The 14,888-nt window shown below is 34.0% G+C and overlaps 1 protein-coding gene across 5 annotated transcripts in view; it reads left to right on the top strand.

Moving 5' to 3' along the window:
• LOC149563526 (uncharacterized) overlaps window positions 1–13,813 on the top strand; it is a 37,203-nt gene extending 23,390 nt beyond the window's left edge. For all 5 annotated transcript variants that reach the window (XM_089826759.1, XM_089826760.1, XM_089826758.1 and 2 more), the window contains 2 exons: window positions 4,198–4,335; window positions 13,006–13,813. In XM_089826759.1, the coding sequence (XP_089682885.1) occupies window positions 4,198–4,335; window positions 13,006–13,329 (462 nt within the window). In that variant the 3' untranslated portion in view covers window positions 13,330–13,813. The remainder of the gene's footprint in view (window positions 1–4,197; window positions 4,336–13,005) is intronic.
• The last annotated feature ends 1,075 nt before the right edge of the window (window positions 13,814–14,888 follow it).

Here is a 14,888-nt window from a genome sequence, read left to right as displayed (position 1 = left end):
TTCTTCAATCAAATGTGTTAAATTGCTAGTAATGATCAAGTCATCCACATAGGCTACAAGAAAGAGAATATCATTGCCAGAGCGTTTAATATACAAATTATTGTCAGAAGGGCAACATTGAAAACCATGAGCAACCAAGTATTGATCAATTTTTATGTACCACGCTTGAGGGGCTTGTTTGAGTCTATAGAGTGCTTTCTTGAGTCTACATACTTGGCGTTCTTTGTCGGCAACCTTGAAACTAGGAGGCTGCGTATGTAGACTTCTTCTTGCAACCCACCATTGAGGAAGGCACTCTTAACATCCATCTAGTGGACTTTCCATCCAAACTGAGCTACAATGGTGAGAAGAAGAGTGGAATTTCTTTGTCAACCAAGAAATTCTACCCTTTGTTAAGACAATTTCCTTGTGTGGTTTGATTTCAACCCTATAAGGAAGATGATGAACAATGCAAGTAAATGTGAATGGAGAAAAAAGAAAAAACAAGGAAGAAGAAGAACAAATGCACAGTCTTCCTTCTAAGGGACATTTTTCCACCCTTGAAGAATAAGGTGTTGATAGGAAGTTAAAGTGTTGATGAATCAGATCTTCCTTCAAGTATTGAATTTCCATCCTTTCAGCAACACTTCCTTGTAGGGTGCAAATCTTCACTCTAGTTGATGACAATTTTTCAAGAGCAAAACTTTCCTTCTACAATTGAATTTCCACCCTTTGAGAAGAAAGATTAAAGAGAATCATGAAAGTTGGCCTTGTAAAAGGAATAATTGCATTCCTTCAGTCACACCTTTTGGAGGCTATAAAGGGAGATCAAATGCAACCATTCCAATCACACTTCAAACACAAGTTGATCACTGCAAGGCAGAGAATCTCCAGCATCAGCAAATATACTCAAGGAGGCAATTATGGAGAGGAAAGCAAGGATTAACTTTCAGGTTTGATCACTTGAAGGCAAGTTTGATGGCAGACCCAGACTTCAATCATTGAATTCCCAGTAGAGGGTGAGAAAATCAGGCAAATACATGCAGATTCCCAACAGACCGGGTGAAATTCCAAATATTTTGAAGGTGAATCAGTCTGGTTTCAAGGAAGAGAGTACGAAACCTGAAGCCTTGGGCATAAAAACTACACATAAGGTGCGAAACATCTGTGAAACTCAGGAATACAGGGTACAGTTTCAAAGAGTGACATCATATCAAACTCTTAGAAAATCAGAATCCATATCCAAATCAGAGCTTGTTAGATGGAAATGTTCGCAGTAAGAGCAAGGTTGTGAATAATGAATCATATTTCTTTATCCAAATGCAAATTGGGAGTTAAAAATTTGTATCTTTGGAAAAATGTTTTATCATGAAAATGTCTCAAGTCTTTTCAATTTTGTTTTATAAACTTAACATGTTATTTCACATGAAAGACCCAAGCATCACAAGAAGGCAAGACAGCAAGACCAAAGCAATTTCAAAAACAAATTCGAGGAGAAAATTTTCAAAATGAGGATGAAGAACATTCATGAAGATGAAGCAATCTGGAATACGTATATCATCACATCCTCAAAAAGAGGGAAGTTTCAAATGAGTTATCAAAGTTGGAATAATGCCGAGTATCAAGAAATATCTCTTCTTTTTGAATCAAGAATAAGGATGTGCATAGTGAGGTGGCCCATTTCATTTTCTACCAATCAAAGGATTCCAAGTCAACATGTTCAAGTTCATCCAATCAAATTTATTTACAAGCAGACATGTGGAGAGCATTTAATTTAATACCACAATGAATTTTCTCATTGGTTTATCCTCAAAATGATATGTATTTTGAAGTGATGTTATTTTCCTATTGGACAACATTAATTGATTGTAAGTGGTTATTCTATCAACTCTAATTAGGGTTTTCATAGAATTATCTCAGCCATTGATTCAAATAAATTTGGGCCCTTCGGTTTTTTTGAGAGGTATGCCATTAGCTAGCAAGTAGGAGTAGAGTAGGAGGAGAAACAAATTGTTGCCAAGAGTATGTTGAAGCGAATATATTATTCTCATTGAAGACATGGTGGATCTTTGTCTGTTGTTTCCATATTTTGTATGGTTTGTACTTCTCTATGTTTAATTAAAGTCCATTGATTGAAATGGAGAAATGTGAAGATGTATGATGATTTCCATGTTCATACTTCTGTTGCTCGTTGATTGCAAGTCGCAGTGTAAGGTTAGTCTGAACTTGATTGAGTGCTAAGTTTGATTGTCAATGTTCATTTGGATTGCACCAGTATTTGTGCATTTGGATGAATGTTGATAATATGAAAATCCTTCTTTACATTTGGTGATTGCTATCATCATATGTAAGCCCCAAACACATATGATTGGTATAATGAACTATAAAGTGACCTTTCCTTTTTATTTTTTCCCATTTCTGTAATTTAAATGTTTATTGCTTTATTGCTTTATTGTAATTTAAGATTTATTGCTTTCTTTAAAGATTTAAGATTTTCAATTTTTTTTTTAATATCCAGATTCTAGTGTGGAACAATCTGATTTTTAAACCCTTAATGTTAAACGATTTAATTTCTCCAAAAAGATAAATCTGGCAGGTTTTCTTTCTTTTATTTTTCTTCATTTATCCACAATAATTTAATTAGAAAACATTATTTATGAAAGCATAAAATGAACAGTAACTAATTTTGCAATATAAAAGCTGCCTTAGTCTCTGACTACTAGCTATCATCCTTTGTCAAGGCTAAAAGTGGGTTTGAATGCATTTGAGAGGCTTTTGGATAGAATCAATCATATTCTAAAATTGATAGTTGATATGGCTTGCACATGATTCCACACAATCAAATGTTGGTACGAAAATTTTAAATTTTAATCACAGTACATGATCTTTTATTGATATGGGCAAAATTAAATTTTGATATAAGAATTTCAAATCCCTATTACACTCCATGAAGTCTTGCATAGGAATCTAGACAATCAAATGATATAAAATTTTCAAAGCATGCAAATTGTATACCTTGGTAGAGCCATTATGGAATGATTTGATCCTTAGTTAGGGTAAATATATCACTTTATTAGTGTTTTTTATATTAATATTATAGTCATTTGCTCTTTAGATTTTCCTATTATTAATATTACTATCATTTTCTTTGTTATATTTCTTACATTTGAAGCACATAAATTGTATATCAATGGGTTGCGGTCATTTTTGGCGATGTTGGAAACTCAGAACTTTCAACTTTATGCATATCAGAGAGAAGGGTTCAATTCAAATTTGTCCACTTAATTTTTGTACAAATTTTATATTTGACATCAATAAATGCATGCATATACATTCACCAATCTGAAAAATTATGAGATTTATCAATCCAATTTTAAACAAGCTTGTAAGTTTATTTATAATTTTGTTAATTTTATAATTTTTGGATTTTGTTTGCAGTGTTTGTTTCTAATGAAATGGCAATGATATTTTGGAGGTTGAATTTATTTTATTGTTATATGTTTTAAAATAGAATCTTAACTATCTTGCCAAATGAATGTGGAGGCTATATATTATTTTCAATTCTTTGAACACTTATTTAGCTTGATTGGTTGTCTTTATTTCTACAAGTCAAATGTATTTCTTCACCATATCCAAACAACAGTTAAGTAATAAAATAAAGGACATTTTCTTCCAAAAATATTTATCCTTACTATATATCATGTGTGAAAATAGATAAAATGTTTGATTAATTTCCTACAATCCAACATTGTAAACCATTCAAGAAATTTGCCTCCATATTTTATTGGTTGATAATATTTTATTTACTATTTGCTTTGTACCCTCCAGCACATTAACAGAGATATCTTACTATTGGCATAATCATTACACCTCCTTTTGGTTCAAGTACTAGTAATTACTTTGGCATCAAAACCAAGGAACATAACCATATACATCAGTGCAATATATAGTTATACTCAAGTTTATGCCTAAAATGAAGTGTCATGTGGATCATTAAGGTGCTTCACAGTAACAGTGAAGGCTTAGAATTGTTAAAATTCTTGTAAATATTTTTAAAAGGCGTATATAATGCAATTAGTTCAATTACAACATGATGAAGTACTAAATTCTAATTACTAAGAAATTTAAAAAAATGTGTGGTATGCCTATATTTGTTAGCCTTTGAAAAACTCTCTTTAGCATTCTGGTCATTAATTGGTTGTACTTTGGTATGCACAGTGGTTTCAGACATTGCAGATGCTACTTTCAGCTGGGATGAAGTTCAGAGCAGGTGATGAGCGACAAGCATGTGCCCTTAACCACTCAGAACCTCTTGTGTGCTTTGCTCTTTGTTGTGGGGGGCATTCAGATCCTGCGGTATGCACATGAAACACAATTGGGCTTTATAACTGAATGCTATGGTTTCTTATTTGTTTAAATATTGTCATTAGTATGTTTGTACGTGCTGCCTGATCATATCATAGGCATATTGAGTAGAACTATTTGGAGGAATTTCATGGTGGTTTATATTATTGTTATGGTTTATATTCTAGGCTTTAGTCCATAATGCCTCACTAATAGTAGTCTGATACTTTTGGTTCTGGTTGTTAAAGAGAGATACAATTTAATTTTGTGCAATAATGGATGGTGGGTTGAGGACCTGAGGTTGTTGCTTTGCTACTGAGGAGATTATAATAGGTGTTGAAGTTGAACTTTTCAGTAGAGAGTATATTTGAAAAATAAATGAAGAAATTGTTTCTGGTGTATTGATCATAAATAACGATTGCTTGGTTAAGATTGATGGTAAATCTAGTTGTTCATAGAAAATTGGTGAGTAGAATGAAAAATTCTGTTTCATAACTCTCCCTCTCTTGTTGGTGAAATACCTTTGAATAAATAAGTGTTAATAATTACTCCATGTTTTCAACTAGAGAGCTGGTGTCTGGATTGCCCTAGGATTAGCTTATTATATTTCTATTGATATCCTCTGTCAATTTTGTTGTTCACCCCTCAGCCCTCTGCGTTGGCTGAATTTCTCAATCTAAACATCGAGAGCCTAAAGCTTCTTGACCTTTTCTGTTAAGTTGTTTGACTTTGCTATTACTCACCCTTCAACTTAAAGTCTATAGGAATATCGGTCGTATTCTATATATAAAAATCATGATAAGATGTGTGTTTACTGTCATGTTATGTATATTAATGAAATAAGATTTCCACAATCCATAGTTTGTTTGATGCTGCTTCTGGATTAGACTGACTTTTTTTTATCAATGTTATGGATCACATTCTGTGATCCATTATCAGGATTATAGAGAGCCAAGACATATTGATGATGGATCATGGAGTGTAATCCAATATGTTGATAAAAACTCAGTCTAATCCAGCAGCAGCATGAAACATGCTGTGCGTACACCATAGTTGGCAAACTGGCAGAGTACTGTGCCAATTGGTAAGTTCTAGTATTATTTCCTTAGAAATGAAATTTTCCAAGTTTAACTCTGGAGTTGGGAGGAGGATCTCATGGAGTATTATGCCTGAAGTTGTGTGACAACTTGGCAAATCCAAGTGTAAAACTTAGCACATGGTATTTATCCTTTCTAAGCCCTATATTTGGTTTTTGACACCAAATCACAAGTAAATGGTGGAGCACATGCAGGTCAAGGTAGAAGATGAGTTTTAGTTTACCAAATGTACAAAAACACAACTGGGTGTGCGCCTCTGCACATAGGAATGTCATTGCAAAATGAAAATGTGCCTTGTTTAAGATAGGTAGGCTCTCAGCAGTGGAATGTCAGATTTTTGTAAGTAGTGTGGGTAAATTTTTGAAACATGCATTTGCAAATTACATTGAATGCCTTGTGCCTAACAGCAGAAGAACACCATTTGGAGACATTTTATAACTGTGTTTTGCACTTTGTTTTTCATAAAGAAATTTTAGTGTTGTTTTAAATTACCATGTTGGAATTTGTTGGCCTGCTAATTCTGATTCATCTCTGAGTTTGGAGATTATGGTATGTAATATATAGAGCATATATGATCACTAGATTGGGGGCATTTGTGGGATTGTTTGATGTAGGATGGCAGATGAGTGCTATAAATTTAGAAAACCACCTAACCTCAAGGAGAGGGACCTCTACCAAAAGCAGCTGTGAGAATTTTCATTGGGCAATCTACTCAGTTGGAAGGTTCAATGCCTCATTTCCATTTGAAGCTTCATAGCCATCTTCCTAGAGAATCCCCTTTGGAATGCCTTTCTTGAACGACGACTCTTATCAGGATATAATTGTTTAGTTTTTGGAGTCAAACTCATTGACCCACGTTTCATGAGTTGTGGTTCACACAAATTCATCTCTCATGAGAATGAATGGAACACTTAGCACTCATTGCATTTAGGTGATGCTCACAGAGGTGAAGCACTGAGACTTCTTGGGAGGTCATCCATCCCAATACTACTCCATCACGAGCACACTTAACTATGGAGTTTCCTCCGTAGTTAAACCCACTTTGCTTGCGACCCCATTTGCAAAACCTTCAACTAGTGAACCATTCATTAGAAAGCTCCTTAAGCCAGTTAAATTCTGATTCTATCTATGATTCCTATAAATACTTGAGCCTGGCATTGTATTCATTCATGAACAAGAAATTACAACTCTGGAATCAGCAATGTTTTTCAGATTTCTGAGTAAGGTAAGGGTTTTGGATGATTTTCAGACTGAATTTCACGCTTGTTGAAGATAATTCTTGGCAAAAATCAAAGAAGAATATAAGTTACCGGTTTGGGCTTAGGGACAGCTTCGGATAGGAGAACCCAAAACATGGGTACATGAATATTTTTTCCCATTATGGTACACGTGTGTGTATATTATATATAGAAAAAGAAAAGAGAAATATCTAGAATTGTAAAATTAAATAATTTCATAGTACGATACTCGATCAATGCCAGATGTTAAAGATAAATTTTAAATGCCAATTGATTGTGTAAAAAAATCAAATAAGCATATAAATACCTCGAGCAAAGGCAAAAAAACACACACACATGCCTGTACCGGGTGCATATCCGAACCCGGTATGGGGCCTATGGGTACGAACCTAATATATAAGCAAATTTCCATTCAAAATTTCAAATTCTTTAAAGTTTTAGGCAATTTTCCTAAATTCTTGAGATTTTTTTTAAGGTTTCTCATTTGATTGATAGGTTTAGAGTGACTTTATGTCGACTTGAAGGAGATTTTCAAATCAAATTCAAGATTTGAACTTGTAATTCCTTTGAATTGGGGTAAATTCAAGAGGAAAACTCAAAGAGGAAATTCAAGAAGCAAATAAAGAGGATAATCAAGAGGAAAATTTAGAGAAAATTCCAAGAGGGAAAGAGGAAAAGGTCAAGTTTGAAAGGCAAAATGTTAAATTTACGCATAGAGAAGAAGAGGTATGAGTTTCTAGAAAGAGAGAAGGTGTGAACTCTGGAGAGAGCAATTTTAGAGGGAGATATCACTAAGGAAGCAATGGTGAAAATTGCTGAATTATATGAAATTTCAAAAAAATCAGACTTGAAAGTGCATTTCCAAGTGCGAGAATATTATTTTCAAAATTCACGAGACTTAATAGATTAGAAAATTGACAGTGTCATTTTAATGAGTTATCGACAATTTTCTCAATGTTGTGTTATAGGTTTGATGCAAAGTGAATAATCAAGGGCAAACAAAGATGAAGGGCATGCTACAACCTACAACCACCATGGATTTTCAAAGATCGAGATCAAAGGAAAAAATTCAAATGATATAAGGAAAGATGACATTTAAGGATGAAAATTTGTCTAAGGCATGGCAAATTTCACAAGGTAGCACCAATTCCACTCAAGAAAAATTCTTGAAGAAAGCCAAGTGGTCAAATGAGATGAGCTAGTGAAAGGCAATGAAAACAATATCCAAGTGTGGGAGATTTCTTAAAGAGCATCAATCCTCCAAGCATGAAAATACAAGAAACATGATGAAATCCTGATCCCTCGCCAAGGAAAATGAGGGAGCAAAGAAGATTTGGCTAAGTGTTGGAAATTCCACAAGCACAAGAGAAATATTGTTTGATTCAAATTCTTAACTTCCAACTGATTTGCAAACCCCGTGATTTTGCAATCAAAGCAAGTTAATTGTCATTAACAAAATTTTGTCAAGTGTTGAGATGTCAATTCAACGAAGGATTCCAAGAGAAGATTAAGACATCTTCTAGATTTCAAAGTTCATACTAGGAAGTTTGAAATCCTAGATCAAAGAACATTCAAAAAGGAGAAAAAGTTCAAGAAGGTTAAAGATGATACAATTCAAGAATATTTTACCAAAATTGAAGGCGAAAGAGATTAGTATGCTAAGGTGGCAATTGCTTGTGCCCACTAATCAAATGATTTCATGACATGGTATCCAAGTTCAATGAACCCAATCTTTTCTTTCATCGGGATAAGAGACACTTTCTTCTAGAAGAAAGCAATTGATAAGTTTTTTATTCGCTAGTAGAGATGCACACGCATCAGTAGTTGTCAGAGCTGCCCTAATATTTGTGTGGTTCAATCGTAGAACTGAGGGACAAGTTCAGGGGCAAGGCTGAACACTTTTTTCATTGATTCTCATCACATAAGCATTGTAAACTCTAATTAAGATATAGTTGTTTAAATCTTGGCCGCCAATCTTAAATTGATGTAGGTCATTCATTTGTTTTGAATTCCTATATAATCCCCACTCCTCATTTACAAAGGAGATATTCAAAGATATTTGCATAAAAAACTGCTTAAGTAAATTCATTATTCAGTCTTCGGTGAATTTAAATATCTTTTGCAAGTTGCATGGTCTCTTGTCTCTCACTTAGAGTATATTTAATTTTGACTGAATGATTTGATGAGAATGTTCATTATGGAATCAATATGTTTTTTTAATTTCTATAGTTGGTTATTTTGCAACTATTGTGCAAACTTAGTCTGAACTTGTGATAAAAATCTTAACTTCAATAACTATATTCATTTTTTGAATGTTGGTGAACATTTGTGATGTGAAAATCCATAGAAGATTGCATTGTTCTTGTGGAGTTGTTGAATTTAGCAAAGCAAGGATAGATTTTAGATTCCACTTTTTTGCAGTCTTGTCTCCAAAGTTCATAGATCTAGTTTACAGTTAGAGTCTTAGTTATCGGATTTGTGCCTAAGAGGCCGGATTCAAATTCAGATTCGATTTGGATCTGGATTAGGGTAGGATCTTTGTTTTGGATTGCTGATCCGTCCATGAATTTGAACGGAACCACAGTCCAAAACAAAGTCATGAATCCATCTATCGCTAATCCACACGAACTCGTCATGAATCTCCAAGGACCCACATGCCAAACTTGGAATATATATATATATATATATATATATATATATATATATATATATATATATATATATATAATGTGCACACACACACACAAATCCTCACAAACCCTAATGGGAAAAATAAAAAATTATGAATCCGATTCACGTGCCTGAATTGGATCCTTTACCTTTTCTTTTGGAGTCTCATTAGAAGTGGAAACTCAAGGCAAAATTCTTTGAAGGATATAATCTTGAACAACTACATAAGTCCACTTGGAGGTTTTCAACAAATCTCCTACCACAAGACTCTATTTTGAATAGAGAAATCACCATAGTTACACCGCCCTACGAGACGGGGGGACAAAGGGGCCTTGATTTGGGGACGGTAGGGAGACGGTGGTGGGGTGGAGGGAGCAGGGTTGTATATATTATACATTTGGTACTTAAAATGCTAGTTATGAAAATATGTATTACAATTATACAATATAACTTGATATAATCATATAAAGATGTAAAAAGTAGTAAACTTAATAAAAAATTAAAATTGAACATTGCATTGAAGTTTTGAACTGGAACATCATGATTCATGATCAAATGACAAACAAACAATGAACATTGACATTGAACATCAGCAAATATAACTTGATATAATCATATAAAGATGTAAAAAGTAGTAAACTTAATAAAAAATTAAAATTGAACATTGCATTGAAGTTTTGAACTGGAACATCATGATTCATGATCAAATGACAAACAAACAATAAACATTGACATTGAACATCAGCAAATATTAGTTTATATATCAGTCTTCAGATCAATAGTATGAGTATCTAGATTCTACCATCTAAAAGTAATCAATGATCATATGAGTCATGACATAAAGACGATTACAATAAGTATCATGTGCTGTGAATCATGATATCAAAATAAGTATATAATATTACAATGCAAACAAAAACTATAAGTCTCCCCGCACCCACAATTAAAGAGACTTCGTCGTGTCCCCCCACAATAAAGGAGACTTCGTCGCATCCCCCCGCACCCACACACAGAAGACGTCTCCGAGACGTCTCGCCGTCTCCGGTGGAGGTGGCGCTCTAAGTGGCGCTGTCCAAAACGCCGAGACACCATCCCCACATCCTGGGGACATCCCCGTCTCCGAGACGGCCCAGTTTTTTTGAGGGGGGAATGTGACCCTCTGTTGCACTGAAATTCACACACATTTGGAACCTTGGAGTTGTCTTTGTGATCGCACAGTTTGTTTGTTTATTACAAAAACTCCTCATACCAACATGTTGGGGATTAGGCAGGTATCTTTTGAAGGAAGCAAGCTCTGTGTGAGCTAGAGAAGTATCTATTTACTTGTTTTATTGTATGTCAGGAATATGTATATCTTAATGTGAGTGCTTTGTTTGCTCCTTGAAATGTATGTCATGATACTTGCAATGTGTCCCAGTGAAGCAGCAAGGCAATAGATAATGAAATTTCCACAAAAGATGACAACGCTTGCCGAAGCTAAATGCATGCTAACATCTCAAAATTTTTATTATCTTTTATCTTAATTTGTGTTTAAAATTAAAGCTACAAGCAATGTCAAGCAAAGCTGGTGGAACAGCTGGGCTATGAAACTTTTCAAACACCGAGATTCTGATTTTGCAGGGAAAGTATCTTAACTTGAAAGTCGTCAATTCCAGTTAATTAATCTGTTAAATTACTAGAATAAAGATTGAACAGTCATTTAGTGAAGATCTAAATTAATTTGAGTGTCATGATAAAAAAAATTGACTTATGGTTTTAGACCTTCTCACATTTGTTTGCCATTATTTATTCAAGTTTATTTATTAAAAATAAGTTATAACATTCTATAATTACTATATGTGAAAAAAACTGAATCTGGGTTTTTGACTAGCAATTTTTTGATTCAATATTCATACTATTTCAAACTCTCTTCCACAAGATAATATTATTTACGTAAATTTAGCCGTATAGATGTGAGACATTTGTAGAATCACACATGTTCCTGTAAAAAGCATAAATTAATTTATGCATTTTGCACTCCTGCACTGATGGAAGCTGAGTTTTCCAAGTCAGTAACAAAAGAATAAAGTTTTCCTTGGAAAAACATCCAACTTGAAAATGTCAGGAGATTTTAAAGAACACCGCCACTTAATGTCAAACTGGCAGTTGATCATTGATATTAGAGAAATTAGAGAAGAATTTTTTAAAAAAATTGTTATACACACATCAGTCTGTAAGAGTATGTTTCTATGGCCAAATCCAGTGAATTTTGCTGATTTGTGCATAACATATTCGTTGCTTGCAAATATGGCAGTGTTTCTATGGCCAAATCTAGCGAAAACATTTTTCTGATTTGTACAGAACATATTCATTGCTGAATTTTATCAGGTTTCCACAATCCATTTTTACGTGTAATCTGTTTCTGGATTCAATGTTGTGTATAATTTTTAGCATCACGGATCACACTCTGTGATCCATCATCAGGATGAGAGAATGCAAGAATAGTATGGTAAAATATTCGTTGCTTGCAAATATTGCAGTGCCATGTACAGACCTCCTCTGGGAATCCCAACCGGCTAGTAGAGTTTCTTTCGAAATATCAAGAACTTGATTGCCTGGAGTTGTCTAGTTTAAATTGAATTAGTTGCCAGTTATTGCTTGACCAATGCATGCTTCTCAATGAGTTACACAATTGTCATACCAAAATTAGAACTTGTAAGCAGCTTTATAGAGCTGAGAATAAATAAGCTAAATTCCTAAAACAATTTTATGGTGAAACTTTATTTTCCCTCTGAAGCAGGATTCTAGAGTTTGGGATTTGTAGAAGTCTTGAGATCTTCCATGCCAAGTGTGATATTAGTGTAGCGAATTTGAAAACGGAAGTCATAAAAAGGTTCCTTGTATATGACATATTGTGTAATACTCTTGGCAGGCTTTAAGTATTGCTACAATTTAAATTTTTGCATTACACACAACTTCCGACTTTCAGCTCACAGGGAGAAGTAGAGCATAGTCTGCTTGAATATTTCAGTGTTGCCTTACCTGGGTCCAGATAATTGGGTGGTAGTTATTTACATGTGTCGCCAAAACATCTTTTATTCATGACTACTCCAATTTTCTTACCGATTGAATATTTTACAGTGTTGCCTTACTTGGATCTGGATCATTGGGTGGTAGTGTTTAACATCTGTTGCCAAAAAATCTTTTATTTGGAACTACTCCAATTTCTTTACTGATTGAATGTTTTACAGCATTACCTTACCTGGATCTGGGTCATTGGGTGTCATTTTTTAACATCTGATGCTAAAACATCTTTTGCTTGAGACTATTCCAATTGACTTCCTGATTGAATATTGTACAGTATTGCCTTAACTGAATCTGGACCATTGGGTAGTAGTTTTTATCATCTGTTACCAAAACATCTTCATTTGAGACTATTCCAATTTACTTACTGAATATTTTACAGTGTTACCTTACCTAGATCTGGATAATTGGGTGATAGTTTTTAACATCTGTTGCCAAGACATCTTTTGGTTGAGACTCTTCCAATTTACTTACTGATTGAATATTTTGCAGTGATTTTCTACCTGGATCTGGATCATTGGGTGGCAGTTTTTAACTTTTGTTGCTGAAACATCTTTTGTTTGAGACCACACCAATTTACTTACATCATGTTTCATGCTATTGGTTTTGTATAGGTACGTGTTTACACAGCAAAGAACATCTACCAAGAGCTTGAAACGGCAAAAGAAGAGTACATTCATGCAAGTGTTGGCGTAAGCAAGTCAGGCAAAGTTATGCTGCCAAAGCTTATAGAGGGTTTTGCTCATGATTCATCTCTAAGTTTATCCAGCCTTTTGGATATGGTGTGTCGGTGTTTACCAGAAACTGAACGCTTTGAGGTTAGGAAATGTTCTTTAAGCAAGCCTCATAAATGCATTGAATGGTTGCCTTACAATTTCAACTTCAGATACATTTTTTCCAGAGAGTTATCAAAATGGACTCCGCCTCTGCTTTCATGACATGAATGATCAGGAGGTCTAAGCACAGTGATGTTTCAGATATTCATGAGATTTTTCGTTTGACTTGGAGTCGTTACTGATGTCAAGAATTGGAGAGAGCCTTAATTCCCACCAGTTCTATAGGCAGTGGTAATGAAGTGGTAAAATGCGATTGATTCTACATTCTGCTTCTGCCCCTCAACTTCACAGGATTGATTTGCAGATTGTGTTCTTAGGTGTATCATAAAAGCCAAAATTTCAAATTGTATAAGGCAGTTGTATTCTCATGTACGAGTTAAAAGAGTATGAAAGCAAATTTTCAATTCAGATGTGTTTTTACACGACCAGAACAGGCAAATACGGAGGGAAGTTTTTTACACTGCCACTCACAGGGAACGCTATCGGTCATGGCTAATGGCTGTATACCATGGTAAAACAGTGAAACGCGGACATGGTTTTGATTTCGCTTCATACTGATAATATACAAATGTACCATTGTGCTCGATATAGTTGTATCTTCGCTTTCCATTGAAATGATCTAATAATCACAAGGTTAAGCAGTGAAATGCATCATTTTACATATTAATAAAATAAAATATAGTCCTTTTAGATTTGTACAAAATTAAAATTTAAAGATCGAAATATTAGAGATTCTGGAGTCTCAATATATTACCAAACAATTTCATTAAATAAGAAGCGAACGCGGCTTGAGTGATAATGTGGAATGCATGTGAAAGGATTACCCAACGGTTATTTTGAATTTAATTGATTAGAGAATCCAAAGTGAGGTTAATCTTAGTTGAAACCAATGGTTTGAAGTTTGAACTCGAGGTTCTTTTATATGAACAGCTATGACAACCCATACGAAGCAGAGTGCAGACCCTTCAAACTTTATAAAAATCTGAAACTAAAAAGCAACCTATACGTAGGAGACACTTTCATTTCAAACTCCAAAGCTCTCGTTGTTTGGGTTACCGTCTAGTTGGGTGGACAGGCTAACATCTTTTTATATTGTAAACAAAAGGTTCTTTGCTTTGGTATCTATTTTTAAGGGGATTTTTTGTTTTTTTTAAGGAGTCGCAATTGCATTGGATTCGATTACAACCATTGAATATATCTTATTCTTGACAATTTTATGGAACCCAAGTTGGAATGATATTCTCTATATTAATTGACTTCTCGCCAGTCACTTCCCATTTCCCGTTAAAGATGTCAATGAAACGGTGGTACTCCTAAATCAATAGATGATGAAGTTCATTTCATGGTTTCACATTCACATCACATCTGATTAATGGAAATCTCTATTGTTTATATACAATTTGTGTTATGGATTTCTTTAATAATTATTTCTGTAAATGAACAAATGATAATCCTGTATCTCTTGGCCTTTTTTTGTGAATTGTAATCTTAATAAATTTTATTAATTGAAAAGGACTATTCATAAAAAAAAAAAAAAAACTGTTAAAATGGGCTCTTACATGCATAATTGGAGAAGTCATACAAATTTTTTGGAAAAATATTCAACAAAAAACAGAATTAGTTAAAAAATAAAAAAAGAATGATACATTTAGAGAACATAA

The sequence above is a fragment of the Cupressus sempervirens genome, chromosome 4 (assembly GCF_028749045.1).
Source record: "Cupressus sempervirens isolate cs-2001-9-10 chromosome 4, ASM2874904v1, whole genome shotgun sequence".
NCBI classification, from domain to species: Eukaryota; Viridiplantae; Streptophyta; class Pinopsida; order Cupressales; family Cupressaceae; genus Cupressus; species Cupressus sempervirens.
Note: the sequence above shows the minus strand (reverse complement) of the source record. Positions and strands in the feature narration are given on the sequence as shown.